We start from the raw sequence: 26,955 nt of genomic DNA, 5'->3' as shown, positions 1-26,955 counted from the left end.
TCCCAGTCTCAGGTTCCTAACCATAGGGATCCTTGATGACATTCCTGTCTCCTCTTGCTCATGGAGTGAAACTCCCAGAATCTCACCCACCCTGTGACCAAGCAACACCACCCACCATTTACGATCACTCACTCTGGGCCAGGCACTATGGAAAACACCTTAGTGTATTATCTCATGTAATCGTCACCTCTGCCCTGAGGGTGCTTCCAATACCATCCAATCTAATGCCACCCACCAAAGAGGAAACTGGGGGCTGGAGTGATGAAGTCATTGGCCTGATGTCACATGGCCAGTCATTGGTGACTGAGGGACCGGAACCAGGCCTGCTTGACACTGAAGCTGTGCTTTTAACTACCACACACTGTCCTCTGTGGACCTCTGCTTCCAGCAGGGAAGCCTGAAGGCGCAGAATGACAAGAACAAACAAGGGTGCGGCAGAGGACCACTCAGGAGCCCCCAAGGACACAGGAAGGCCAGCGCACCTCCGATGACCCCAGGGCTGAGCGATTTCAAAATAACAACACGCACCTCCAACCAACATACACAGAAGAGGCTGTAATAGGGGTTTTCTTCATGTGTTACCCCAGTGGTACCTAACCAGAAGAATCACCTCTATGTTACGTAGTTGAGTGTTTCTCAGTTTGTTTCATCCATGTACCCTCTGGTAAGTACAAAATTCTTACTACCACCATCCCAGACTCTGGTTTGGTCCCAGTGGTTTCTTGTCTCCCAATCTGCCTTTTGTGTTTCTCCATCTCACCAGTCAATGGATTTTGCAGAGCTTTGCTTCCTGTAGTTTGAATTACAAAAGAAACTCCTTTTTATTTTCCATGTATAAAATTATTGTGTAATATTGAGTATGATTTTCAGAATACACCCAAACGTTTTTAAAATATTCAACACCTGGGCTGGCATGGACCCCAGCCAATCAGAACATGGCTGGTCCTTACAGCCTGCTGGCGAATACCAGCAGAACATCAGCCCTGCACGTTCCCCAGCCGGGAGCCCCGCAGCGCTTCCCGAGGGCGCCTCTCCCACCTCCACAGCTGAGAGTGAATGAAGTAGGTCTTAGTGTTCCTGCTGTTACTACAGAGCTCCATTAGGTAAGGAAGAAACAAAAATGGAAACTATGTAATTCTCTTTTGCTTGTCTTTTACACAAGCCTTCCTTCCTAACCAAATTCTTCTTGTACAAGGGATGGAATTATCAAAGGTGAGCCAGGTGTGTTACTGTGTGTCAGAATGAGGCCCTACAGTCCATCAAGTTGCTCTCAGGTGGCACCCCCCTCCTGCTCATCTCAGTATTCAACTATTAAGAAGCTCAGCAGGTATCTGTACATCAGCAACCCACTTATTCCTACCAAAGGAATTCCCATTTGCTTTTTAGGTCATGAGGAAATGAAGTGCTCGGTTTCATAATCCCTGAACATCGACGAGTCCTGGAAGAAAAAGCCAGGACCCAAACATGAACATTTCTGCTCTTGCCTGGGCGAGGAGTACCAGGCAGGAAACCAACGCCTTGCTCTTGTGGAACAGGGCACACAGCGGGGAGCCTCAGGTGATGTTAAAAGCGAGGTACACTGCTCAGCCCAGCAAAATAGCAGCAGGGCTCCAAAGAGATGGAGCCAGAGTCAGGAGGAAGGTAAAAGTGTCAGGGACACCGTGCCATCTCTGGAAGGACTTTGAAGTTCATGCAAAACACCCTCTGTTGATAACCAGAAATAACCAGAAGTCATTGGAAGACTGGCAGTTCTGCACTGGAAGATTCAGGAAGAAGAAAACAAGAATAGTGAAACAGATGCCATATTTTTGCTCACAAAAAATAATATATATTCAACTCAAATTTTATGAAAGGCCAATGAGAAAGTGCTGCCAGGAATGTAAAAGTGAGTTGTCTCCAGGAGACCCTGCTACAAGCACATTAGGGGAGGTTAGTCAGGTATTTCTGGGATTCTGAGAAGGGAGAAACCGAACCAGCAGCCCTTGAGGTCTCTAGGATTGCCTCAAATCTCCATTCCTGGGCTGAGGCACCTCAGAGTGCCAATGTTAACAATTCCCTGGCAGTTCATATGTCTCGGTGCCTGACTTCAAGCTCCTGAGTCCCCTCCAGCTAGCTCTGCCACCCCATGGCTCCCCGGGAAAGAGCACGCGCACACCACAAGGACATGCACGGTAGCTGGACTGCTCGACAGGAACAACCCAAACTCCAACAACAGGAGACTGGCTCAACGTGCTACCAGACATTCATAGAACAGAATACTAAGTAGAACTGATAAAGATGAGCTGGAGCTACATATACTCTAGGCCAATTGTTACCTGAGCAAAGTGATTAGGAAAAAATTACGTAAACAGACATCTTCTTAAATAAAAACATAGTTGCCTGTAGAGAGAGGAACTTGAGGCTTCCGGTCAGGAGTAAGGGGAAGCACATCTTTGTAGAATATCATCTTTTGTAACAATGAGCCAGAGTTACTTTAAAAACATTTCTAATGAGGAAGCAGGGGAGGAGAAGCCACTCACGAAAGCACTAGGCAACAAGTGTCAACTTCACTGAGGATGTCCTGGAGGAGGCGGACGAGGGCTTTATGTCCACACCTGCAGAAAGCCCAGAGGTTTCTGGTCCCCAAACCCCTTTTTAACACCTGCTTCTAGGATCTCTTCTGCCAGCCTTCAGCTCTGCTGTCTTTTTCCACGTGTTCTCTCTCCACACAATTCTACCCCCTCCTTTAAGGCCCCTGGCTGGAAACTCCCTTCCTCAGTGATCTGCCAACAAATTTCTGTGCTTGGTGGGAATCACTCCACTACCTGAGAGTATAAGAATGGCCACATTTCTTAGTGTCTCTGAAGAAAATGCAGTCTGGCTCAGTCCCCAATGCCCCTGCCCCAGTCTTCCTTCGGGGTCATCAAAGAATTCTATAATTCTAAAGTTCCAGGATCCAGGCACACTGGGCAGGGTCTTGGGTGCATCATAGTTGTCATCCCATCTCCCCGCTCATGACCGGGCCCTGGCTTCACCTGCAGGCTTCTCTGGGAACCTCGATCTCTGCCAGACCAGCCAGGCCCAGGGCTCTTTCCCTCGGCTCCCAGGTCCTGAGACTCAGTGCTTACCCTCAGGTCTCCATCACCTCCTTCACTCACCTCACCACAGGTGTTTCACAGCTCGGGGTGCTGGATAATGAGAGGCACACAGGTCCCCACTACTCAAGACCTGTCCCCCTCTCTCTGCTATTGGAGCCAGGACATTCCCTTCTTCCCCTCGAAACCCACTTCCCATGCCCTCCTCTCTCTAACTCCTCCTCATATTTCAAAATTAGTGTTTCCATTCTAAAGTGCAAAAAACCAGAACACTAACCCTTCCTCATTCCGGACAAGGGGACCCAGGACTCAGAATATAAAGGCCTGTTCGTCTTTTCTGTGCAAGGAAGTTTCCTGCACCACAAAAAACTCCACATAGGGATTATCAACCCACTCTCATCACACCCTCCTCTCAATAAATACTTGTGCTTTATAAGGGGGACATACATTCCATAGATAAACAAGGAGACTTTCAAAGGGAGGCCAGGGGCCTGCTTACTCAGGCACCTGAGCCCCAGTTTTGTGGACTCAGTGTCACAGGAGAGTAACTTCCACAGTAAAATGGCACCTCCCAGGGTCAGTGAGCTTCCCCAGGTTGGCCGGTGAGTCTGAGCACAAAGGGAATTTCCTGCCTCCTGGCAAGAGCAGAGAGAACATCTCCGGTGGGTCTTCCTAAGGTCTTTGGCGGGAGCATGAACCAAGGGGTTCCGATTCAGTGAGTCCAGGGTGAGGCCCAGGCAGGTATTTTTAAAGCTTCCCAGGGACATCTCATGTGCAGACAGAATTGAAAGCTGATCAGATGTAGACCTAAGGCTTTACATTTCACCAGAGCTATAGGCTCGTTTCCCAGCCCCAATCTCTACTCCCCACAGTGTGTCTTCAGAAAAACACCCTCTGTGTGTTCTCCGAGTTTTCAGACCACACACAGGTAGATGCTGGTGTCCCCTTCTCGTGCCAGAGCCCTTCCTCCTCCTGGGTCCCCCTTGTGATGTTCTGGATGTTGGAAGGAGAGCTCCCCCCCCCCCCCGACTCATCCTTAGGCATCAGAGAGAGGAAAGCTGAGCCCCCTCTCCCTTGGTAGCCAGATGGGACTTGGGAGAGCAGCAGAGCAATGAAAGCAGAAGGAAAGCAGAACATTGGTGGTCCAGGGTTTCTATAGCTGTGTGGTGCACCCCCTCTCACAGCTGACAGGGCCCAGACCCCCAGTTCCATGTTGCACCCCTCAGCAATGGTGATAGGCATGAAGTGAGCTTCATCTCTCTCCCCTCCCCACACTGGATTCACTAGCTCCAGCTCAGCATCTGCCTTTCCCCTACTGAGACATGACTGACTTTGCTCAGAGCAGTGAAGCCCAGGAAGGGCTCGTGGTCTGTGGGGCTGGTTGGGAATGGAAATTCACTCAGGAACAGGCTGGTCCCACAGTTGGCCCCCAAATCTCCCCTAATGAGCATTCTCTGCACCAATGTCTCTACTACTGTGCTTGGAAAGGCGCCTCTTCCCTGAACTTTGGTGGGGAATTCAGAGACTGACATTAGCCCTCCGCAGTCCTCAGCGGCCCTGTGCCTGAGCAGCCTCAGGAGCCCCGTCAGAGTCAGGCAGTGCTCACCTGAGACACAAAGGCCCTCAAAGGCTGGGTCGCTAAGACATTCTACCGGCTGCTGTTGTTTTGCCCCTAAGAGCAGCTGCTCTGCAGAATCTTAATGTGAGCCAAGATTCAGATGTTTCTTCCTCTGGGATGACAGCTTCATTCTCAGAAAATACACTCGGTTTCTGACCATCTGCTGTTTCCTTCATATGCAGACTGTCCTTGGCTGCCACCTGTCTCTACATGTTGCTCTCACTGCAAGGCCCATGACAACTTCATGCTCTGGCACTCAGGCACCTATCACCAGCCACAGGGTGGAACCCACCTTCTCCAGAAAGACTTCAACTTTTTAGTAATTCAGAGTCCAAAGGGGAAGCCCTCAAATTCCATATTCCACTGAAAATTGTAAAGATATCTCTCTTCAGCAGCCTCAATAAGGCTGTCATTGGTTTCATCTCCCCACTGCCAAGGAGCTGCTGGGGGCTTATAATTTCTTGAAATGAACTTTCCAGCTCATTCTCTTCACAGTTCTAAAGTGGTCCCCAGATCTGCAGAAGTGAGGCCTGGGGCCTGGTGTGGGTGCCAAACTTTCTGCTCCCTCTCTCTTAAAATGCTAGGTGGGCCAGCTCCCAGCATGGTTGTGATGACAACCCAGGTGTGTCAGCTCATGTCCGTATCCCCACCTTTTCTGGTCCTCTAATTTCACAGGAAGCTATCAAGAGTTGATCACATAGTTTTCATTTGTGGTCTTCATTATTTCTTTTTTTCTTACATAAATAATACATGAATATATTTTTATTGTACAAATTTCAAATAGTATAGAAGTCTACAGAGCAAAGCTGCAAATCTATCATCCCTCTCATAGCCACTCTCCCCCTCAGAGGCCACACTTGCTACAGATTGCTGTGTAACTCCCAGCCACCTTTCTGGGATTTTACATCATACACAGTACATGGATCTATGCACATATCTCATTTTTTATTTCTCATTTTAAAAAACATAGATGTTAATTTGCAACTTTTAAAAGTTGGTGTTTTTTACTTTGAAATCTTTAATGTTAAGGTATCTATTTACCTATATGAGACACATATTTATCTCAGATAGATAGATATGCACTCAATATAATACTCTTATACCCATACCCTACATTTTTATATTCATACAAAAGAGGTTGTTCTATACACATTTTACACTTCTTTTTTTTTTTAGACCCTAGAAAACTCAGCACATTCTCATCTCTCTTGTTATTATTAACAACCATGTCCTCTTTCATCATTTGGATATCCAAAAGGCCATTGATCGGCTGCCTCCTGCACGCCCTCAACTAGAGATTGAGCCCACAGCCCAGGCATGTGCCCTGAAGGGGAATCAAACCACAATCTCCTGGATCCTAGCTTGTTGCTCAAGCTCAATAGCTGAGTCATGCCCGGCCGGGCTTCTTTCTATTTTACCTCAAGCACTTTGGACAAGTCATTCCAGATGACAGCTGCACACATACCTGCCCACTGGTTGTCTGTGGGTGGAATAAGTTGTCCTTTCCATCAAAGCTGTCCTGCTCCCAAGTGAATCATTTCCTTCGAGCACTTCAGCTCATGTGTGAGGAAATTTTTTCACAATCAGCTGCTCAAAAAAGTAGCTCCCACTTGTGCTTGACGCACACTGCACACCCAGCAATCCAGAAGTATTAATGCTCTGACGTGCATGGTAACTAATTGACCCCGGTGGTTTACTCTCCTCTAGTACCACCTCCCTGGTCACACAGACCCTGTTTAGCTACAGGGTCATTGCAGCCAAAGTAAAGTTGTGTTTCCCAAGAAAACCTTGAAATAGCTTTATTTGTTTTAACTATCAGTGTTTTGTTCCAGCACTTCCATCACTGCTGCTCATACTTGGTCACGCAGCCAAGCAGCCCCCAAGTGCTTGCTTAGGAGCCTGCATTGCCGGTCATTGAGCATAACTTTTTTATTGTTGTTTTTTAATACCTACCACTGAACCTGCTTTTCATCTTAATTTTGACACAAACCCCTCCGCCTTCTGCTCTTTCATCTTCTGCTGGCTTCATCTGCCTCCTCCCCAGCCTTCAGCCATGTGTCAGAGTCTACAGTCCCTTGTCTCTTGGGCGCTCTCTGTAGTCACCTGACTTGTCCTCCTCAGCCCCAGAAGTTCCTGCCCACGTGTCCCCATCGCCTCAGCACTCCCTGTGACGATGTTCTCCTTCTCTCCAAGGTCAACCCACTGCCTGACCCTCTGTCCCCTACCCTTGGCTCTCTGGGACCTCACTCCATCAAGCATCCTCTCTCACTCATATTTTCCCCCTTCAAATGGTTGCTACCCTTGCAAAAAAAAAAAAGTGCTCAAGCTCCCTCATACTACAGATACTTTTTCTCAACCCTGCTATTTCCTTAAGCGATTGCCCTATCACGTCCCATTCTCCTGCCAAAGATCTTTAAAGGCTAATCTGCACTGGTCTTCTCCACCTCCTTATGGCCCCATCACTACTTTAAATGAGTAAAAAATTATTAAACGTAAAACTCATACACGCACATGATAAAAATTCACTGAAGAAAGTACAACATGGAAACTTAAAACCTCTTCCTGGGAGGGAGAGATGAGTAAGTAGGCCCAGAGGATCCTCATGGCAGCTACTGTGTAGAGAGGCACGTTTGTCCAAACCCAGAGAATGGACACCATCAAGAGAGAACCTTACAGTCAACTATAGACTTTGGATGATTAGGATATGTCATTGTAGGTTCGCCAATTATAACAAGTGTGCCCTCGTCTTGCTGGCCCAGACAACTCAGGTATCAAGCACACACAGTGTGCTTAGGTAGGGAGACCCTGCCCTTGGGGTGAACGTGTGAACCAGGTCTAGAGCAGGAAATATATGAGAAGACTGTCAGGGAAAAAGCATGGTGGGAGGAACACCCTGCCTGTGCCAGCCTCTGCCTACTTACTGCCTTACGACACAGTTGTTTGGGGACAGATGCTCAGACCGGTTGCAGCCAACCTCCAATCATGAGGGAGGGCCAGGAGAATCTCAGACACTCACCCAAGCCCTGGATCACTGAGCCTCTGAGCCAACTTCCCAGCTCCGACTTCCTGACAGCCAAGAAAAACAAGCCCCCCTAATCAAAACCAGTTACTTTCTACCTAAAATATTTGAATCAATAAATATGATTAGAGGCCTGGGCTACAAAAACTGAAGTATTATATTCTGCTTGTTCTCATGATGCTCTGAAATGTAAATCTACATGCTTTCCCTCAAAACACCCTAAGACCCCTCAGAGAGAATCCAATCACAGCCCCAGGGGGGATCCTTAACCCTCCTTCTATCCCCAACCAGACCTATCCCAAAGGAGACTTGTGTGATGCCCTGTAGGATCTTCTACCTTGTCACCAAGGGTCAGGAAAAGGGAGCATATGTCACTTTCTTTTTGATAAAGAAATTCCTAATAAAGACATTCTTAATACATTCAAACTAAATAAAGGGCTTAGTTTGGTTTGCCTGATGTGATTAGGTGAAGGAGAGAAAGGGAACAGGGGTTATTGCCTCCCATGAAGCCAATAGCAAGAGTAGGATCTACGAGTGATAAAACACCTAGAAAGCTCAAGGATACAGTCTTGAACTTAAATTACAGCAAGAAACCTCATTGGGACCCAGGGACTTTCCGGTCACCAGTATTAGTAGGTGATATGCCATAAATAAACCGAGCCTGGATCTTAGGAAAGGTGGTAACAAAAGAGAACTTCCAAATACATGGTGGAACTCATTGAAAAGCAGCCTCCACTCCCAACCTTGGTTGAACTTTGCTGTGAGGATGGGAGATGATGTATGTAAAGATCTTGGCCCTGAGCCTGGCACTCAGTAGGTACAGAGCAAATGGTAGCTGTCGGTGTCACTGGGTTCAGCGCTGAGCTCTCCCGCAGAGGCGGAAAGTGAGGAAACAGTCTGACCAGAGGGACGACACTTGGAGTCACAGTCCAAAGTCCTCTGTGGTCGAATCTGGAGTTAGAATCTACAGTTGGGTTTGGGTTGGTCCTCTATGGTCAAATCTAGAGAGGCCCAGAAAGGGAATCAAACAGGATCAGACTGAATTGGACAGAGCCACCAACCAGCACCTTCATGAAGGCTGCTGGCAACACGGCTCATTCACCTACAGCAGCCTATTGAAAGGGCCAAAGTGGCTAGGATCAGTTTAGAAAGTCCCTAATTCATCCAACGTTTAACTGTACATCTGTTCATGCTTTAAATATACCTACGATCGCTCCTCAAAAGTCCTCACCCTGTAGCTTGGTAAAGGATTCCCATCACCTGCCTGCTCTCCAGGGATCTCTCTCCACTCTCCCAGCTCAACCCCCAGTGCTCTGTCCACACTCAGCTACACTCAGCACCACTGCTTATGTCGTTTTTGCTTTTCCTGCTCCTCTGCCTGCAGTGCCCTCCCCTGCTCTGTAAACTCACAAACATGTCACCTCTCAAGGTTCGGTCCAGCTCACCTTTGTCAGCCTTTCCCTAACTACCCTCCGGACAGAAGTGACCACTCTCTTTTGGTTACCCTGGGGCCCATGCATACTTCTGTTATACCGCCTAGAATGCTTAACACCTCTGTGTCCATTGCCCGTGTCTTTACCCCCCACTATAAACTCCTAATGACTGGCTGCATGTGACTGGTCTTTGTGTCTGGAACAGAGCTGTTGATTTATAAGTGTGTGGGGGATGGATGCACGGGTGGATGGACTGGGATCAGTGTGTGTCGGGGCTCTGGTAATACTGGGATGAAAGCCCTTTCCCTGCCCTCAAGGAGCTCCGTATAGATGACAGAAAAGGAATAAAAAAGAACGATGACCTGGGATGAGTTGGGCACAGCATGATGTGTGACCTCAGCTGAGGGGCACCCAGTCCAATGAGAAAAAGAGTTACGTGCTCAGGGGTACTTCCTAGAGCAGTCAGCAGGTGGCCTGGATCCTGGTGCACCAGCACGTCTCTGATGGGCCAGAGCTGTAAACCCTCCCGAGGCCAGCACGGCAGAGTAGTCTACGCTCTGAATTCTCCACTGGGCTGAGGCCACAGCGCTTTCTGAGAAGTGGAGCAGACACCTCCTCTGCCATCTGTTTGTGGCCCATGTCTCACATAATCCCTCATGAAAATGTCTTCTTCAGCTGTGTCCCGTGGCCTTCGGCCCTAAGGCTTTAGACATGACTTCCTAGAGCTGAGCTGTAGGGCAGACAACTGAATTGCCCTACACCCCAGCTTCTGCTCCAGGTACCCAGACCCTCAGGGGACCCTGTGCAAATATTCTTTGGAAGTTTCACTCCAGCAGTTTACCAAACATTCCACTCCCACACTCTGAGCCAGGCTGTGTTCCTCATTTTGCCATTTAATTTTAGTAATGATTAGAGCAGCTTCCAGGAGTCAATTTTCTTTCCTTGAGAAATCATGCTATGTTTGGGGTTCCACAGACAGGACAGTCAACGAGAAGTCCAGCTCTGACCCAGGCCACATCTCTCTAAAGTACTCTAGTTTCCATTTAAAACTCACTGGAAGGGGACCAGGCGAGAGTCTGCCTCCTGCTGGCAGGTAGTGGGTTTTTGACTTTGTGTAGGAAAGATCTCACAGCACAAGTCCAGGTGAATTTAAGAATGTATTTATTAAATCTGGTGATAGTGAGAGTTTAGGAGAAAGAAAATAAAAATCTCATGTCTGAGATAAGGCTGGGTGTTCCAGAGAGAGCCCCGAGCTGGCATCCTGTGTCTTGAGGGCTTTTGTCTGTCTCAGGTGGAAACCCTAGGGAAGGTCTCAGGGGCAGGTTTCAGCAGAATATTCATCAGCTTTCTAGGTGTGTTTTTTAATATGTTGGAAAATTATTAACTTTTTTCAACATATTAAATATGTTGGGTACATGAGTGTATAGAGGGACTAGGGTCATTTTCTGGTCAGCTTTGCCTCTGTCTTGGATTTATTTGACTCTGATTTTGTTTTGTTTTGTTATTTTTCCCCCTGACTTCATCTGTCCTTGGGTTTGGCTGGCATTCATGGCACAAACTGGGTCTCTGTTATCTATCTTCCTGACCAAGGTGATTCAAGCTATTTACTCTCCGGTTAGGGAGAAGAAGTGTAAACTATTTGCTCTCAAGTGTCTTCAGTTAGGGATGATAAGAAGACGAGATCTGTGATTTACTGGCTGGCTGTAAGTTGCTTGATTTGTTTGGCTCTATTTGTCTAACCAATTGCCTCAGTTTCCTTTTTCCCACTTGTCAAAAAAATTCTCCTGACATCTAACTATCCTGCCTCAAAACTTCCTGGGGAAAAGGATGGTTCACTTTGAAAGGAGCTGGCTATTTTTTAATTTGCTTATTTAACTTACCAAACACAGAGGGAGTCAGAACGGACTTGGAAGAGCAGACTTCAGTTACCTACCAGGGAGCAGGGGCACCCCAGGAAAGAGCATCATCATGTCCAAAGTAGACAGCAGCTACTCAGCCCCAACCACTGCTACAAAGGAATACAAGCTGTTTCGTCAGACCCGACTTTGAGAACTGCAAGACCAGATTCTTTTGTGAAATCTCCAGATTTTTAAATGTAAAGTAATTCCATTGAAACACTCACAGCAACAAAAACCCTGTGCAGGCTGAGTTAAAGGCCCTGGAGACAACCTCAAGATCAGTCACAATTTTAGTTTTACTTCTAAAGAGATTTCAATGAGTTCTATTTCTTGAATGATTCTGTTTGCATGCTCACTCGTTTTCAAAACCATCTCTCCCAGAGGGCAAACAAAGATTTTGCTCCAGGAGGTGACTGCCTTCTCAGTGCCCTCCCTGGAGCTGGTCTGTGTGCTTTGGGATTCCCCAGAGAGTGTTCTGACCCTGCTTTCTGCCAAAGGGCAGGCGCTTCTACAAGAGCTGAGGACAACAAAGACACCCTGAGCACAGCTACTGATGAGTAAGTGCAAGTATGCATTCATCGCTAGCTGGTGAATCAGCTGAGTGCAATGTCTTTGGGGCGGTCCCTTTAAAAATCGAGCACGCTATCGGGCAAACTCCTCCTCCAGGGAGGTTCCTTTAAATGAGAGCCAGCTGCCTGGGCCTCCGCTCTTACTCGCGAGCAGTACCTGCAGTGGAGGACCGTCCCCAGGAGCAGCAGCCTGTCAGCATGGCTCAGGAGTTCGTGAACTGCAACATCCAGCCTGGGAAGGTGGTGGTGTTCATCAAGCCCACCTGCCCCTACTGCCTACAGGTCCAAGAGCTCCTCAGACAGTTCTCCTTTAAAGAAGGGGCTTTGAAGTTTGTTGACATCACAGCCACCAAGGACACAGACAAGATTCAAGATTATTTGCAACAGCTCACAGGAGCCAGAACGGTGAATATGGGGTTTTGTTCTAAAGGTTGGGGGAAAGGCTACCCGATTCCCTTTTCTTGTTAGGGCCCTGAAAGGGTAGCCTGTGCCTTTCTCTAGGACACCACTAGGGCTCCGTCACTTAAGGCTCTGGGAGGGCTGTGCGAGGTGGGGGAGGGCGCCTGAGAGAAGACACTGCTCCCTAGATGGGCAGCTGGACGGCAGCCAAGGGTCGTCTTAGAGCCAAAGAAGGGACCTGGCCGACTGTGCTGGGTGTCAGGGTCCGTGGGTTCAGCAGCTGTTAGGGGTGTGAGGAGTTAGCTGGAGTCTTTGTTTTAAGCACGCTGAGAAGTGACAGTTTTCAGCTTGCAGGGCTGGGGGTGGATGGTGGAGTGAAGGGGCCAATAGTGACCTGTACATTTCTGTTGTCCACATGGGAATTGTGTGCACTCTCTGTTTTCACGTGGGCAAGTGGGATTTGCTGCCCTTCAGTCTTTTCTCTAGGATCTCTTTAACCTTAACCTAATTCACCCATTCTTACCTAATTTCTTCCACATCAGACTATGACATTTTATGCCTTAATATATACAAATTTATTTGTCAATTATACTTCAGTAAAGCTGGGAGAGATTATTTTCCATCCAAAAAAAAAAAAAATGACCCCCAGGTAATTCCAATTTGCAACAAGTTTGGGGAGCTATGGCCTTTAGCTGTTCTCTAGCAGGAGAAACAAACCCTTCATGCATGCATTCAACTTTTTCCCCCCCATTTCTTTGTAATGCAATGATTTTTTTCCTAGTGGTCTTTTAAGTTTGTTTTTCAATTTAAAAAACTGTTTTTCACAGCTTCCTCCAACAATCCCTTTAGACTTGTGTGCTTTATGATCCCCCAAAACAATGGGTCTGTGTTGGTAGAGACTGAAAACTTGGAAGCAGTTGCTGTCTTATCCTGCACTGGCCTATGGTGCTGTGCATACAGCAAGAGCCCAGAGGGCTTGATTGATTACAGAAATGTATGCCTTCAATCAGGCCATGTACTTGGAGAAACCTGTTTAGGTTTTGCTGTAGCCACATCTCTCGGATCGGTGCTTTCATTTAATCAGTCTCTAAAACTCTTCTAATGTAGAGTCGAGTTTCTGACCTCTGTCATTTTCCTTCTCTCTGAAACTTCTTTAAATATTCCTTGCGAGGCAGGTGTACTCACAACAAATCCCCTCAATTTTCATTGGTGTGAAAAAGTATTTCTCCTTTCCTTTTGAAGGGTAATGTTGCTGGATACAACAAATATTTTAAAGCACGTACTACATACTAGGCATTTTTCTGGCCACTGGAAACACCTTCATGAACAGAACTAACAAAAGCTCCTGCCTTTGTGGAACTTACATTCTAGTAAATCCATTAAATAAAATAGTATGTTGGGAGGTGATACGTGATGTGTGCTGTGGAGAAAAACACAGTAGGAAAGGGAGGTAGGCAGCAGGCAGGAAGGTACAGCTTTAAATGGAGCCACCAGGCCTCACTGATTTGACTAGGTCTCTAAAGGAGGCGAGGGAGCAAGGATCACAGAAATTTAGGAGTAAGTGGTTCAGGCCGGGGGAATACCAAGTGCAAAGGTCCTACCTAGGCCAGAAGTGCACCTGATAGGAGTCCTGTGTGGCTGGGGCGTTGGAAGCTCCTAAGGCAGTAGGAGGAGCTGAGGTCTGGGAGACAGTGGGGTACAGGCTGGGAAGGCCTTTCAAGCTATCATAGGACTGTGGCTGGTGATGGGAGATGAGCAGAGGCGTGACCTGGCCCGCCTTAGTTTGGAAAGGATCACTCTGGCGGCTGTGGGGAAAAGAGATTGTAGGAGGCCAGGTTGGAGGTTGAAACAGACATCTGGAGGCTATAGCTTTAATTCAGATGAGGAACGATGGTGGCTTGTACCAGGGACTAGCCAAGGAGGTGGTGAGGAGTGTTGAAAAGTAGCTTTGAGTAGCCACATCCGAGCACCCTTACAGCACAGACGATGCCATCTAGCTGAGGCTGGGGACTGGAGAAACACTGCAGGAGAGTCAGGGCCCCAACTGTACCAAGCTTGTTTGGGGTGGGAATTCTCATTCTGCTTCTTGGCAGTAACAGGCTCTCACATTCCTCAGAAAAGGGGGATGGGGCCAGGAGGGGCAGGCACTGAGGGTGCAGGTTCTCTTCCTTCCTGTGCTGAATCAGTTTCCTGTTTCACCACCACAGCCCCAACACTGGCAAGTGCAGCCTGTGATTCAGCTCCCTGTGGAGGTGGCGGTAACTGGTGGCTTGAAGGTGGTTTGGGGCTGTAGAGAGGGTGGATGTAAGGGCCAAGGGGCCTTTCAGTTCTTGGGCAAGCAGCTTCCTTGCCAGATGGTACACGCGAAGCTCCATCCTGGAGTCAGCCTGAGCGATCAGATTTCCAGCCTGTCTCAGGCATCTGGGGGCTGCTGTAGGCCTGTGGGATTTCGAAGCCTGTCACCCGGGAGGAATGAACAGCTGCTCAGTGTCAACCAGTCGTTTGCAAACATGATCCCTGGAGCAGCAACATCAGCATCACAGGGAACTTATAAAAAATGCAAATTCTCGGGCCCCAACCCAGATCTCCTGTATCAGAAATTTGGGGGGCGAGGAGGAGGTGTAGAAATCTATGTTTTAACAGGCCCATTGGCAGTTCTGGTGCACATCCCACTGTCTAAAAAGAGGACTCCTGGTTTCTCAGGTCTCCTGCTAACTTAGCTCACACCCTCATGGCCAACACCCCGGTCAAAGGTAAGAGATGTGGCAAGCTGTAGGAGTGGTGACCACTGCTGAACTCTTTTCAAAAAGACTGAAATTCTAGAATGACTACATCTCTTCCTTATACAATATAAAAGTCAGGTGATTTTTATTTCATTAGGCACTGCCTTCCACAGGACTTCTGCAATATAATTATATTAGAACTACATTAGGATTCTGTTCCAATTAATGTTACAACTGACCACAGCCAAGTATTCTTAGGGAGACAGGCCAAAAGACCCCAACAATTTGTGGGGGAGGCTTTATTTTCTCTAAAGTAATGGCCAGGACCCAGGGGAAAACTTAGGCTTCTGACCTCAACTTTCTGTGGCCAGTCCTCCTTCAGCCTCATAAAAGCAAGGTCGACTCCATGACACTGTCCACTTGCAAAGCCCCGCCCATGCCTGCGGTGCCCTGCAGCAGGCGGCGCCCTCCCTGACTTGGGAAGGCTGGTGCTGGGCCTTCTCCCTGGAGTGCAGCCCTGAGTGCTCTTTCCCACTCTTGACACAGGCAACATCTGTGAACTTCTTTTTAAAATTCTGGCCTTAATTTTTAAAGCCCACTTCCACCCAGACCCCTTCTTAATAAAAATAATGCAGGGCCTTACCCGAAATAATTCAGCCCCTTTTCTCATCTCTCTCACGTTTTAGAAAATTTCCTTGAGTTATTATGGCTTCTGAGGAAAGCCGAAAGCTTTGAAAATACTCTTAACCGCTTCCTGTCTCTCGCCTCTCGTGGGGCGTTCTGAGTGTTCAGGAAGACGGCCTGCCTGCCTCTCACCACACAGGTGGCTGGTATTGTGCTTGTTGCTTCACGCCCAGCCTTTCCGTAGTGCCCTTGGCCTGGAAGTTGTCTGGGCCACTCCTTCCTCCTTCAGGATTCCAAGAGCCCCCTGGAGTTCTAGAATGTGCCTGTACCTAGCAGCAGGGAGGGAGCCTGCATGTGACTGGGGGTGAACGAACTCGTCAGGTGTAATGACTGCGTCAGCCTGGCTTGCCTGGGGTGACCCACCCTTGCAGGTGTGAAACTAAAAGCAGAGGAATGGCCTTGCTCCCAGGGTGGCAGCACTCAAACATCCTAGGATGGGCCAGGAACTGAAGGAGACTCAGACAGCACCACCCCTTCCCCAGCTGAGGACAGAGCTCACAAAGGAGAGAGAGGACTCTAATAAATGCTGGACCTAAAAATCAGGGACAGAGACCTAATGCAAATACTTTCCCTGCTGTATTTAGAAACAAACTCCTTCCTGGTTGCCATGGCTCACTTTAAGGTCTCAGGCGTGGTCCCAGCTGCACAGAAACCAGAACTCAATCAGGGTGGTCTAGCTGCAGTCAGCCAAAACTCTCTTCCTGAAACGTGTTTTGGTAGAGTGAAAATTTTAAATATCTTTGACAAATTAGACAATCTCATGCGCAGTGCACTCAATCTGAAAGACATCTTGGCTTAAAAATGTTCTTTAATGGATAATTTTATGCTTAGAATAAAGTTTTGACCTGTAAGAATATACATGAGCAGATTGTAAAGTGATTTGAAAAGCTTGGATCATGGGCAATGTTTAGAGAAAGGATAAACTGTCATTCTCTCTAAGCTAATAATTTAGTTCCTTAAATGTCCTGGCTTGTTTGCTTTTTTTTAGGTACCTCGAGTCTTTATTGGTAAAGAGTGTATAGGTGGATGCACTGATCTAATAAATATGCATGAAAAAGGGGAACTGTTGGTGCGCCTAAAGCAAATTGGAGCTCTACAGTAATTACAGGTGAGTGACGGGTGGGATGCTGGGCCAGGAACACTGGGAGACAGTGGAATTCTACTGCCATGTTTTATCACAATCTAAGAAGGCACTCTGGCTAGGGGAAGGATGTTTTGGAGTGATCTGAGGAACTGTAATGTTATTTATGAACTTCCCTTTTTACAAAGGGATTGTGTCAATGGAAGAAATCCTTTCATGCAACCTTCATTTTACAAATATTTATTGAGCATTTACTATGTGCCAAACACTGTACTTGGCACTGGGAACATAGTGATGAACAAAAAGATAACATGAAAGTTATATTCTAGAGAGGTGGACAGAACAGAAATAAGTAAATAATTCCTGAATCAAATGAAGAGACCAATGTGATAGAACATGGCAGGGGGTGGGGAGCAAATTTAGCTAATTGGTGAGGGAAGGCCTTTCTCAGAGGGGCTGGTTGAACTGAGATCTTGCAACAGTCATGTAAAGATGAAGCAGAAGGGCTTTTTAGACGAGAAAATAGCAAGTGCAAAGGCCCTGAGATGACTAGTATAGAAAATTCAAGAATCAGAAAGCAAAGAAGAGCAGACTGAGTAGAATACAATGAGAAGGAAGAATAGTAACAAATGTGGGCAGGGGCCAGAGCTCACAGGCCCTGGTAAGCAATTAGATTATAATTAGTGAAATGCGAAATCAAGGTATTTTTGCTTCACCCATGTTCACAATGCAACTCAATTTCAATCTAATAGGCTTCCCAAACAGCAAAACAGAGTTACTAAGATGGTAACCTAAAGGGTGTCCTTGGCTGAATGGGAAACCATAGGGCGATGAACTCTTCAGAAAGGAACCAGGGTACTTTTGGGGTCTGACCAGCTCCCTTCTCCCTCGGCTCTTCTTAGTGCTAGCTAGCTTCTAGCTAGGCCAATTCCACAGACTCATACACAGAGAGACTCAGTGGTGGTTTTTTAGTCAAAGGAGATATTTATGGTTCTTAAGCCAAAATGTTTTTTGAGGGGTACTTATTGCCCAATAATTAATGACTTACCCTTGAGCAGTGAGTATATATGATTTGTGGTGGTTACTCAAAATAGCAACAGAAGTAAAAAAAAAAAAAAGTTCTGAAAAAATGCAACTGAATCCTTTGAAATAAAAATCAATATTATAAACCTTCTAGTCACAACTCTATGACATCATCGCAGCAGGTGAACAGTATGTGCGTCTGTGTTAGCTTTCTGGCCTCACCCATGTACTAAAGCACTCTAAACTCAATTGTGATGCCAAATGTTTTCTATTCTAGAACCCTTTTTTGTTTTGTTTTTTTAAAAAGCAGTTTAGGCTTGGATTGAGAATGGAAGAATAGAAGAAAATAATGACTTTCCTGGGAATATGGGAAATATCATTTCCCCAACGATTCAAGTCCCCTATATTCATAAGGCCTCTTTATTTGCATTGTCCTTTAGCATTATATGCTCTTAGTACTTTACTGACAGCTGTTTCTCAAGGCCATCTGTAACAGATTGTGTTTAAATAACAAGAATAAGTGTTCTGGTGATGAAAGGGAGTTGAGGGGAATTTACCTTTCCAAGAAAATGTAATTCTTCATATTTTTCCTGGCAGAGCAGACCACAGGCTGCTACCTCCCTTGAGAGCTGGATGACGTTGCGAATGATGGCGGCGCTTCCTGGTGGATGGATGTGGGGCTACCTTTACGCAGCTACAGCAACTGTTTACTTAATATTCTGATCTATCTAAACCAAAAAATGGGTGGGAGGAGTTCTCGGCAAAAACAGGCTTTTCTTCTCTTGACTCTATTAAAAGTGGACCTACTTGCCTCAAACCACAGGTCTGAGAAGGTTGATGGACATCTTGGGTTTCTTCCAGATTGGCCCTTGGGTTCCAATAGACCCTGACAAGTTATGGCTCAGGATTTCCTCAATGACCCCCAAAATTCTCTTTTTCACGTGGTTCTTTCTAACTGTTCTTCATGTGCCAGGACTCCTCTATATCTTAAGCCAGTGTTTCCCAACCTAGTTTATCCCAGGCCCCCTACGATGAATTGATAGTTAATTTTATGCTACTGACTAAAAATTTTGTTAAATTTGAATTTATAGAGGTTGTATTATGAAATCAATAGGTATTTTGAATGTGCTTTTTCAAACTACCTGTGTCTCCCCCATCCTATCTTGAGAATCATTGCTCTAAAGCAGTGTTTTTAACCTTGGAAACACACATAGCTCATAGGAAATGCTCAACAGTTCTGGGAAGGGCCTGAGGATCGAATTTGAGAAACACCACATGAAAAGTTAAGCACAGTGGGCCTTGACTTGGTGCTATAGGGCTCAGAGGTGCACGAGCAGATGCTGTGATCATGTGGCAACACTGTTAAGGGAGATGATCGTCCAGGTACACCTGAACAAGGGTGTATTGATTTGTTTAGATTATGAACAAAAGTTAAACACAAATTCAAAACATTATCATAAAAAACTTGCAACCCCCTCCCTCAAGAATGTCTGTGAAAGTAGCCGAATTTGAGAAACACTGTCTTAAATGATTTTCTTTCCTTTTATCCCTCACTCTACGAAAACTCAAGAACCCCTCATTATGAAGTTTGTTCTAGAATTGCAAGATTAAGTTAATTTCCTTTTGCAGTCTCTAGTGTGAAAGGTTAATTTCTTCTGTAATAAAGAAGCAATCCTAGATGACGGTGATTTTTTTGGTTCGACTCTTTTCTATGCTCTCAGGTCCTTAAGAAATGATCTGAATGTGAACACATCAATTTGAAGCTCTATCCATGTTTGTCCCCTGCCATTATGAATAAAGGCACATGCTATTGCCCTTCACTGAGAACAAATGGTTGATGTGATTTTTTAAATTTCATATTGAAATGACAATTTGAAAATAATATGTCAGCACTAGCCTATTGAATAATGTTTAGGGTTCAATAATATACATTTTTTTTCATTTCACATTCCATGTTTCCATTTCGCACCTAATACCCTTGGACTTTTGGCTTCCCTTCCCTTCCCTTCCCTTCCCTTCCCTTCCCTTCCCTTCCCTTCCCTTCCCTTCCCTTCCCTTCCCTTCCCTTCCCTTCCCTTCCCTTCCCTTCCCTTCCCTTCCCTTCCCTTCCCTTCCCTTCCCTTCCCTTCCCTTCCCTTCCCTTCCCTTCCCTTCCCTGTGGGCCCTGGCCACTCCCTTCAAGCAGACTGAGGTTACACACTGTGCAACACTACGAATGCCACCCCCTGGAGTGTACTGGGGACCGCCAACCTGCACAGTCCCTGATCCACTCCAGACCACTCACCTCCACTTTCACACCTCTGTGTCCTGCTTATTGTGTTTCTCTCCTTTGCTCTACTTTTAAATCCCTTCTTCAAGCCCCGACTTACAATCTCCCCTGTACCTACCCTCTCTTCTCACTGATTTTTGACTAAAAATCGCCACTGCTCCCTCTTTTATAATCCGAAAGCACTCTGCATCTGGGTACTTTACAGCTCTCTCATCAGGATGTATTGTAGTTGATCATCTGTACTGGTCTCTTGTCAGATTCAGAAATACCCAAGGGCAAGAGCTGGGCTTTAACATCTTTGTATGCCCAGTTCCTAGCACAGAAGTTCTACCTTATCAGAGCAATAACTGCAAATGATTTACCATGTCAATAAATACTCAGCCTTTCCTCCTCGGCCCCTCCCAACCCCAATCCTTGCCACACATTTATCAATTTCATGGGTATTTAAGCCTATTTAAAAGTGTTGTAAAATGTATTAAACATATAAGAGTGTAAACAGGAAGAGTTCTGTGTAACACCTGGGTGCCTGCCTTCTTGGTTAAGAAATAAAGCAACTATTTAACAGTGATTCTAAAGTACTGATAAAGTACTTCAGAGGCCCGCCCATGTGCTCCTCCCCAACGAACCCTTTCCTCCCTCCGCAGAGGAACCTAGCTCATTTCCGCTGTAATCACTCTGATACTTTATAGTTTCACTCCCTGCGATACCCCTAAGCAACACATTTTAGTTTTGAAAAGCCATGCCAAACACCAACCTAGCTGTGTGAGAAAAGGGCAATATAACAATCAGATGAACGACCCCAAGAGAAGATAAGCTGAACAGAGGCTCAGCTTCGCTGGGAATTTACCAGAGGGGTGGTCCTGAGTGATCCTTGGAAATACCAGGCACCCCATGGTTGGGGAGGCTATTGGGTGAGCAGGTCATGGGCAACCCCCAGAAATATGCTCAACAGAAGTGGGCTTCTCTGCACTTTTTGCTTCCATGGCCCACCTCCAGCCTTCAGGAGCAGGTCAGAGCAGGTGCCGCTTCTGGGTGGGTGGCACTCCCACACCCCCTCAGCTGGCTAGTGTGGGCGTGGAGAGCAGAAATGTCATCAGCACAAGGCAAGCAAAGTATAGATACGGATCTGCTTCAGGCTCATTTGGGCATTCTGTTCTTAAGCAAACAAGAAAACACATCATGAAGGCTTACACTGCTCCAGTCTGCCCCGGGGGCTCTACGCCAGGGCGCCACTCTCTTCCTGGGACCTGTCTCCCTTCACTGCCACCCTAGAGATTCCATTTCCTTCTCCTGGGTTGACTCTCCCATTTCCCACAGCCCATATATATTAGTTATAGCTAAACTGCTGTAACAAAAGCATAAAATTATGCTAGAAGCTTACTTCTCATAGTCCAGGGGCAGGCAGGTGGCTTTGCTCCACAAAGTCACATCGCCCCAGGGGTTAAATATGCCACTCTGCTCACATCGCATTGGCCAGAACTTAGCCCATGGCCGGACTTCGCTGCAGGGGGGGCCAGGCAGTGGTGTCCCTGCTGGAAGCCCCTCGTCCAGCTACCGCTCGGGAAGGCACACACCTGAAGGAAGCGGGAAAATCAGCAGTGTCTTTCTCTGTTTTAGTTCGTCTTTTTCATTTCAGAGGACCGTACATCCACTATAGGTTTTAAGAAAGAGAATGGGAAGTAAGCTTTTTGAAACAGTGCTTGTCTGAAAAGATTGTTATTTTACCCTCATATTTGGTGATAGTTTGACTGGATATAGCTCCTAGTTGTTATTTTCCTCCAGAAGTTTGAAGACACTGCTCATTGACTTTGGCTTTCAGCATTGCTATTAAGACGTCTGAGGCCATTCTGATGCTTGATCCTTTGTGGATGACCTACTTGGTTATCTTGTTTGTTTATTTTGTTTTCTACTCTGGAAGCTTACAGAGTCTCCCCTTTGAGCCTTGTGCTCTAAATATCACAGTGATGTGCCTTGGCGAGGGTCTATTTTCATATATTACAGGAGCTGCCTGGAGGTTCCGAGGGCCCACTGGAAACTGTATTGGATCATTTTATGGATAGTTTCCTCCCCTCCATTTTCTTTGTGTTCTCTTTCTGGAACTCCTTGTAATCAGATATTAGCTTTCCCGGATTTGTCCATTAATTTTTGTTCTATTTTCTTCCTAATTTTCTCTCTTTTTTTCTGAGGGATTTATTCATCTTATATTTCTATTGAGTTTTAATTTATATTTTTAATTTCCAGTAGCTCTTCAATATTATCCAAATGTTCCTTTTTTATAGAATTGTTTTTGTTTCATGTAGTACCTTCTCTCTCTGATGTTGTGATTTTTTTGTTTCCAATTATGATTTTTCTTTTTTGGTATTTCCAAGAGTTCCCTGGTTCTCAGTTATTTCCTTTTTTCTTATTCTTGTTTCATAGATGCAATTCCTTCTTTTATCTCTCAAAAGACATTAATTATAGTTGAGGCCTTTGGAAAAGCTGTCTTCTGATTCCTGTATTCTCCCCCTTCTCTCTGAGTCCCTATTTTCTGTTTCTATTTGAAGGCCTCCCAATGTTCTGCAGTGAACATGCACAGTCTGGTTGTCTGTAAATATTTAAGAATGACACACCAAAAACAGGTTGGAAGATCTGTGTGTGTGGATTGGGCTTATCAACGGTTGGGCTTCACACAGAGTCTTTGTTGAGACATTACCTTCTGCACAGGCCTTCCCTATCACTCTATTTGAAATCATTGGAGCCCAGCCGGGCGTGGCTCAGTGGCTGAGCATCGACCTAGGATCCAGGAGATCCCTGTTCAATTCCAGGTCAGGGCACATGCCCGGGTTGCAGGCTCGATCCCCAGTCTGGGGTGTGCAGGAGGCAGCCGATCAGTGACTCTTATCATTGATGTTTCTATCTCTCTGTCCCCTCTCCCTTCCTCTCTCTGAAATCAATAAAAAGACATACTTAAAAAACAAAACAAAACTGGAATTCCCCCCTACTCTTCCTTATTTTTCTCTAACTTATCACCTAATATATTGTATACTTCACTTACCTATTTTGTTTACTGTATTTACCACTCAAATGTAAGCCCCTTGAGGCCAGGGATTTGTGTCTGTTTATTTACTGCTGTATCTACAGCATGGAGAAGATTACCTGCACATAATAGGTGCTTGATACATATCTACTAGGTATTTGAATGAATGGGTAAATGAATGAATGAACGGTCAGGTACAGATCCCTCAACTGTTAGTCCCTGGACGTTTTTCCAGCCATTCGGTTTCTCCTGTTCCTCAGCTGGAGGGTTGGGCCTTGCCCCCAGTTCTGGCTGCCCGACAGGGGAAAGGGGTTTGGCAGCCCCCAGTGAGTGTACAGGCTCTCCCATGATCTCCTGTCTTCTGCTGGATCCTTGCAGAGTAATTCTGTGTGAAATGCAGGGATAGAAAAGACTATAATCCAGGGAGCACTGAGAAGTTGGCAGAGGAAAGCAGCCAGAATAACCATCAGAAAAGTGCACAGCCAGAGTGCCACTCCTTCTGCTTACTTTAAAAAGCCAATGATTCAACCCCTTGTGCATGTCTCATTTTAGTAACTGCCCACAGTCTGCTACTTCCAGTCGGACTCCTGAAACGGGACAACTGACAGCCATTCCTCCCACATCAAGGCTGTCCACAGACGGCCTAAGGGGAAATGACATCCATGGGTGATACATGGGCCTGTGTGGCTGAGAGCAGTGAGTATTATTAGGCCATTATCTTGACATTTAGATGTGAGAGAAAGCCATGCTCCCTAATTCACTCACCATAGCAATTGTTAGTGGCCCTGGAAATATTTTTAAAGAACTGGGCTCCTGATATATTTGAAATAAAAGTGTTTTCTTAAATTAATAGTGGTATTTTCTTGTTAAATACATTGAACATGTGAAGGGGCAGAATTACTCTTACTCATTAGTGGAAGAGAAGTCTGGCTTGGTCCCTTTAAGCACAAGTATTTAAACCTGGGTTTACGTCTATGCAGAGATTCATATTTCCTGTCCCCAGGTGACTCTTCTGGCCAGCTGTGCAGAGCCGAAGAAAGCAGAAGAAAGGGTCTTAGGAGGGCCAATGAAGGCGCAGTTTGTGTAGCCTCTCTGGGTTGCATCTGGTACACGTGGGGTTTCGTTCCCGGTGGCGCCCCCTGCCTCGCTGGGGTTCTCCCTCCCAGGGGCAGGGCCGCGGCCTCTGGGCAGCACCTACAGCTGGGCAGTCTCAGGGCACAGCCCGGCCGCTGCCTTCACACTTTTCTTTTGTGGGCCTTGTGAAACTTGGGCTACTTCATCCATAAAAATTACAAGTTGTTTTTAAGGTAGGGGTTTTGCACTATCTTTCCTTATTAATCTTCCGAGTCACCCTGAGGAATGGGTATGGATGCTCTTTAACATAATCTGCCCAGGTTCTGCCCAGAGGTGCCACCCAAGGACCAGGGGGTCCACCCTGGGAATGAAGGACAACACCTCCTGGGAAGACCAGGTCAGAGAGCTCAGCTCGAAGCCGTGGCCACAGCGGTTGTCCCCCGATGCCCAGAGTGCATGACATTAGCGACAGCAAGGACGAGAGGGAGGAACTAGGATTATTGTGACTGTAAGGTGCTCACACTACCTGGGGAGCAGCCGAGTGCTATGTGAAAGTGGACTTGTGTTAGTCCTAAATGTATATTGCAAACTCTAGGGCTACTACTAAACCAACCACCGCAAAAGTTAAAAAAATAACTGATACACTACAAAGGGAGAAAGAATGGATCATATAAAATTCTCAGGTAACCACAAAAGGCAGAAAAAGAGTAAAAGACAAAAACATGAATGAGCAAGAGCAAGGGCCAGAGAGCAGAAGCAGATACGGCAGATGTCATCCGAGCGCACCGGTCATCTCCTCGACTGCCATGCCCCAAACACACCAATTAAAGGAGAGAGGTTGTCAGAGGGGATCAAAAAAACAAGACTCAGCTATAGGCTACCTACAATCAGCTCACTTTAAATATAAAGACACATATAGATTAAAAGTAAATGAATGAAGAAGATAGACCAGGTTAATGCTGGTCAAAAGAAAGCAGGAGCAGCTACGTTGATTTCAGGCAGAGCAGACTTCAAGGCCAGGAAAGTTACCAAGGCTAAAGAGAGGTGTGCTACATAAAAACAGGGATAGATTCTCCAAGAAGACATAACAATCCTCACATATATGTGCCTAACAATGGAGGACCAGAAGACACCAGGTGAAAACTGATAAACTTCAGGGAACAATAGATAAATTCACTATTATAGTTGGAGACTTCAACACCCCTCTATCAGAAACGGACAGATCCAGCAGGCAGAAAATCAGTAAGGAAATAATGAACTCAACAGCACCTTCAATTAATGAGATATAATTGACATCTGCAGACTATATCCAAAATAGCAGAATACACATTCTTCCCAAGCTCACATGGACTATTCACCAGGATAAACCACATGCTGGGCCATAACAAACTTACAAGAATAGAAATCAAGCAATGTCTGTTCTCAGACCACAATGGAATTAAACTAGAAATCAATAACAGGAAGATACCTGGAAAATCCTAAAACACATTAAGACTAAACAACACACTTCCAAAACACATGAGTCAATAAGAAATCTCAAAGGGAATTTTTTGATCTAAATGAAAATTAAAAGAGAGCTTATAACAATTTGTGAGATGCAACAAAAGCAGTGCTTAGAGGAAAATTTATATCACTGACTGCAGATATTTAAAAAGATCTAAAATCTGTCATCTAAGCTTCTAGCTTAGGAAACTATAAAGAGAAGAGCAAATTAAGCAGAAAAAAAAAAGTAATAAATAGAGCAGAAATCAATAAAATTGAAAACAGAAAATCAATAAAAAAAACCAAAAAAACCAAATCTAGTTTTTTGAAAAGATCTGTAAAATCAGTAAGTCTCTATCTAGCCAGGCTAAAAAAAGAGGGGGGACAAAAACTGCTAATACCAGAAATGAGAGAGAATACGTCACTGCCGATCCATGGACATTAAAAGGATAATAAAGGAACACTGAACAACTCTGCTCACAAATTTTATAACCTCACTGAAATGGACCAATTTCTTAAATGATACAACTTGCCAAAACTCACACAAGAAGAAATATACAACTTGAATAGGCCTATATCTATTAAAGAAATTGAATCAATGAATAATCTTCCAAAACAGAAACCACCAGGCCCAGATGGATTCTTTGGTGAATTCTAGCAGACATTTAAGGAAGAAATTATAACAATTTTCTACCATCTCTTTCAGAGGACAGAAACAGAGGGAATACTTCCTAACTCATTCTATGAGGCCAGCATTATCGTTATGTTGAAGTCAAATAAGACATTATAAGAAACCTACAGATCAATATCTCTCATGAACACAGATGCCAAAGTCCTCAGCAAAATATTAGCCAATCAAATCCAACAATACACACAAAGAATTATATACCTCAGCCAAGTAGATTTATCTCAGCTTTGCAAGACTGGTTAAACATACGAAAATCAGCTAATGTAATCATTCACATTAACAGGATAAATAAAAGAAATCACATGAACATATCAACAGATGCAGAAAAAGCATTTGATAAAATCCAGCACCCATTCATGGTAAAAACTCTTAGTAAACTAAGAATAGAGGGGAACTTCCTCAACTTGGTAAAGAATATCTCCAAAAATCTCACAGCTAACATCATACTTAATGGTGAGAAACTGGAAGCTTCCCCACTAGGATCAGTACAAGGGGCAAGGCCAGCAAGTCACCTTTCACCATTTGTTTTCAGCATTCACTGGAAGTTCTAGCTAATTCAGTAAGACAAGAAAAAGGAAATAAAAGGTATACAGACTGGGAAGGAAGAACTAAAACTTTCTTTGTTCACAGATGACACAACCATTTGTGTAAAAAATCCAAAAGAATTGAGAAAAAAACACCTTCAGGAACTAATCAGCAATTATGGCAAGGTTGCAGATGTACAACACCAAGGGTGAACCCTGACGTAAACTGTGCACTTGGCGTGGTTACGATGTGTCAATAATGTACGTTCATCAATTGCAACCTATGTAGCACTCTGGCGGGGGATGCTGATAATGGGGGCGGCTGTGCATGTGTGGGAGCAGGGGCTATATGGGAAATCTCTGTACCTTCTGCTCACTATT

The 26,955-nt window shown here is 45.5% G+C and overlaps 1 protein-coding gene across 2 annotated transcripts; it reads left to right on the top strand.

Annotated features, from left to right (window-relative positions):
- Positions 1-11,726: 11,726 nt before the first annotated feature.
- GLRX (glutaredoxin) lies at positions 11,727-19,352 on the top strand. Of its 2 annotated transcripts, none has more exons than XM_016216154.2 (3): positions 11,727-12,016; positions 16,406-16,525; positions 18,124-19,352. In XM_016216154.2, the coding sequence occupies exons 1-2, from the start codon at positions 11,810-11,812 to the stop codon at positions 16,517-16,519; spliced, it is 321 nt and encodes a 106-aa protein (XP_016071640.2). In that variant the 5' UTR covers positions 11,727-11,809; the 3' UTR covers positions 16,520-16,525; positions 18,124-19,352. The 2 variants fall into 2 exon arrangements, with proteins under 2 accessions (XP_016071640.2, XP_016071639.2); XM_016216153.2 differs by having other exon boundaries at positions 18,119-19,352.
- The last annotated feature ends 7,603 nt before the right edge of the window (positions 19,353-26,955 follow it).

This window comes from Miniopterus natalensis, chromosome 3 (genome assembly GCF_054644295.1).
Source record: "Miniopterus natalensis isolate mMinNat1 chromosome 3, mMinNat1.hap1, whole genome shotgun sequence".
Lineage (NCBI taxonomy): Eukaryota > Metazoa > Chordata > Mammalia > Chiroptera > Miniopteridae > Miniopterus > Miniopterus natalensis.
The sequence above is the reverse complement of the archived record's forward strand: the minus strand, read 5'-3'. Positions and strand labels throughout refer to the sequence as shown.

What these genes read in the sequence shown, in the direction of transcription:
- GLRX (XM_016216154.2), top strand. Translation starts at nt 11,810, where the DNA reads ATGGCTCAGGAGTTCGTGAACTGCAACATCCAGCCTGGGAAGGTGGTG. An exon ending in AGCTCACAGGAGCCAGAACG is followed by an intron (nt 12,017 to 16,405) that starts GTGAATATGGGG and finishes GCTTTTTTTTAG; the next exon opens with GTACCTCGAGTCTTTATTGG.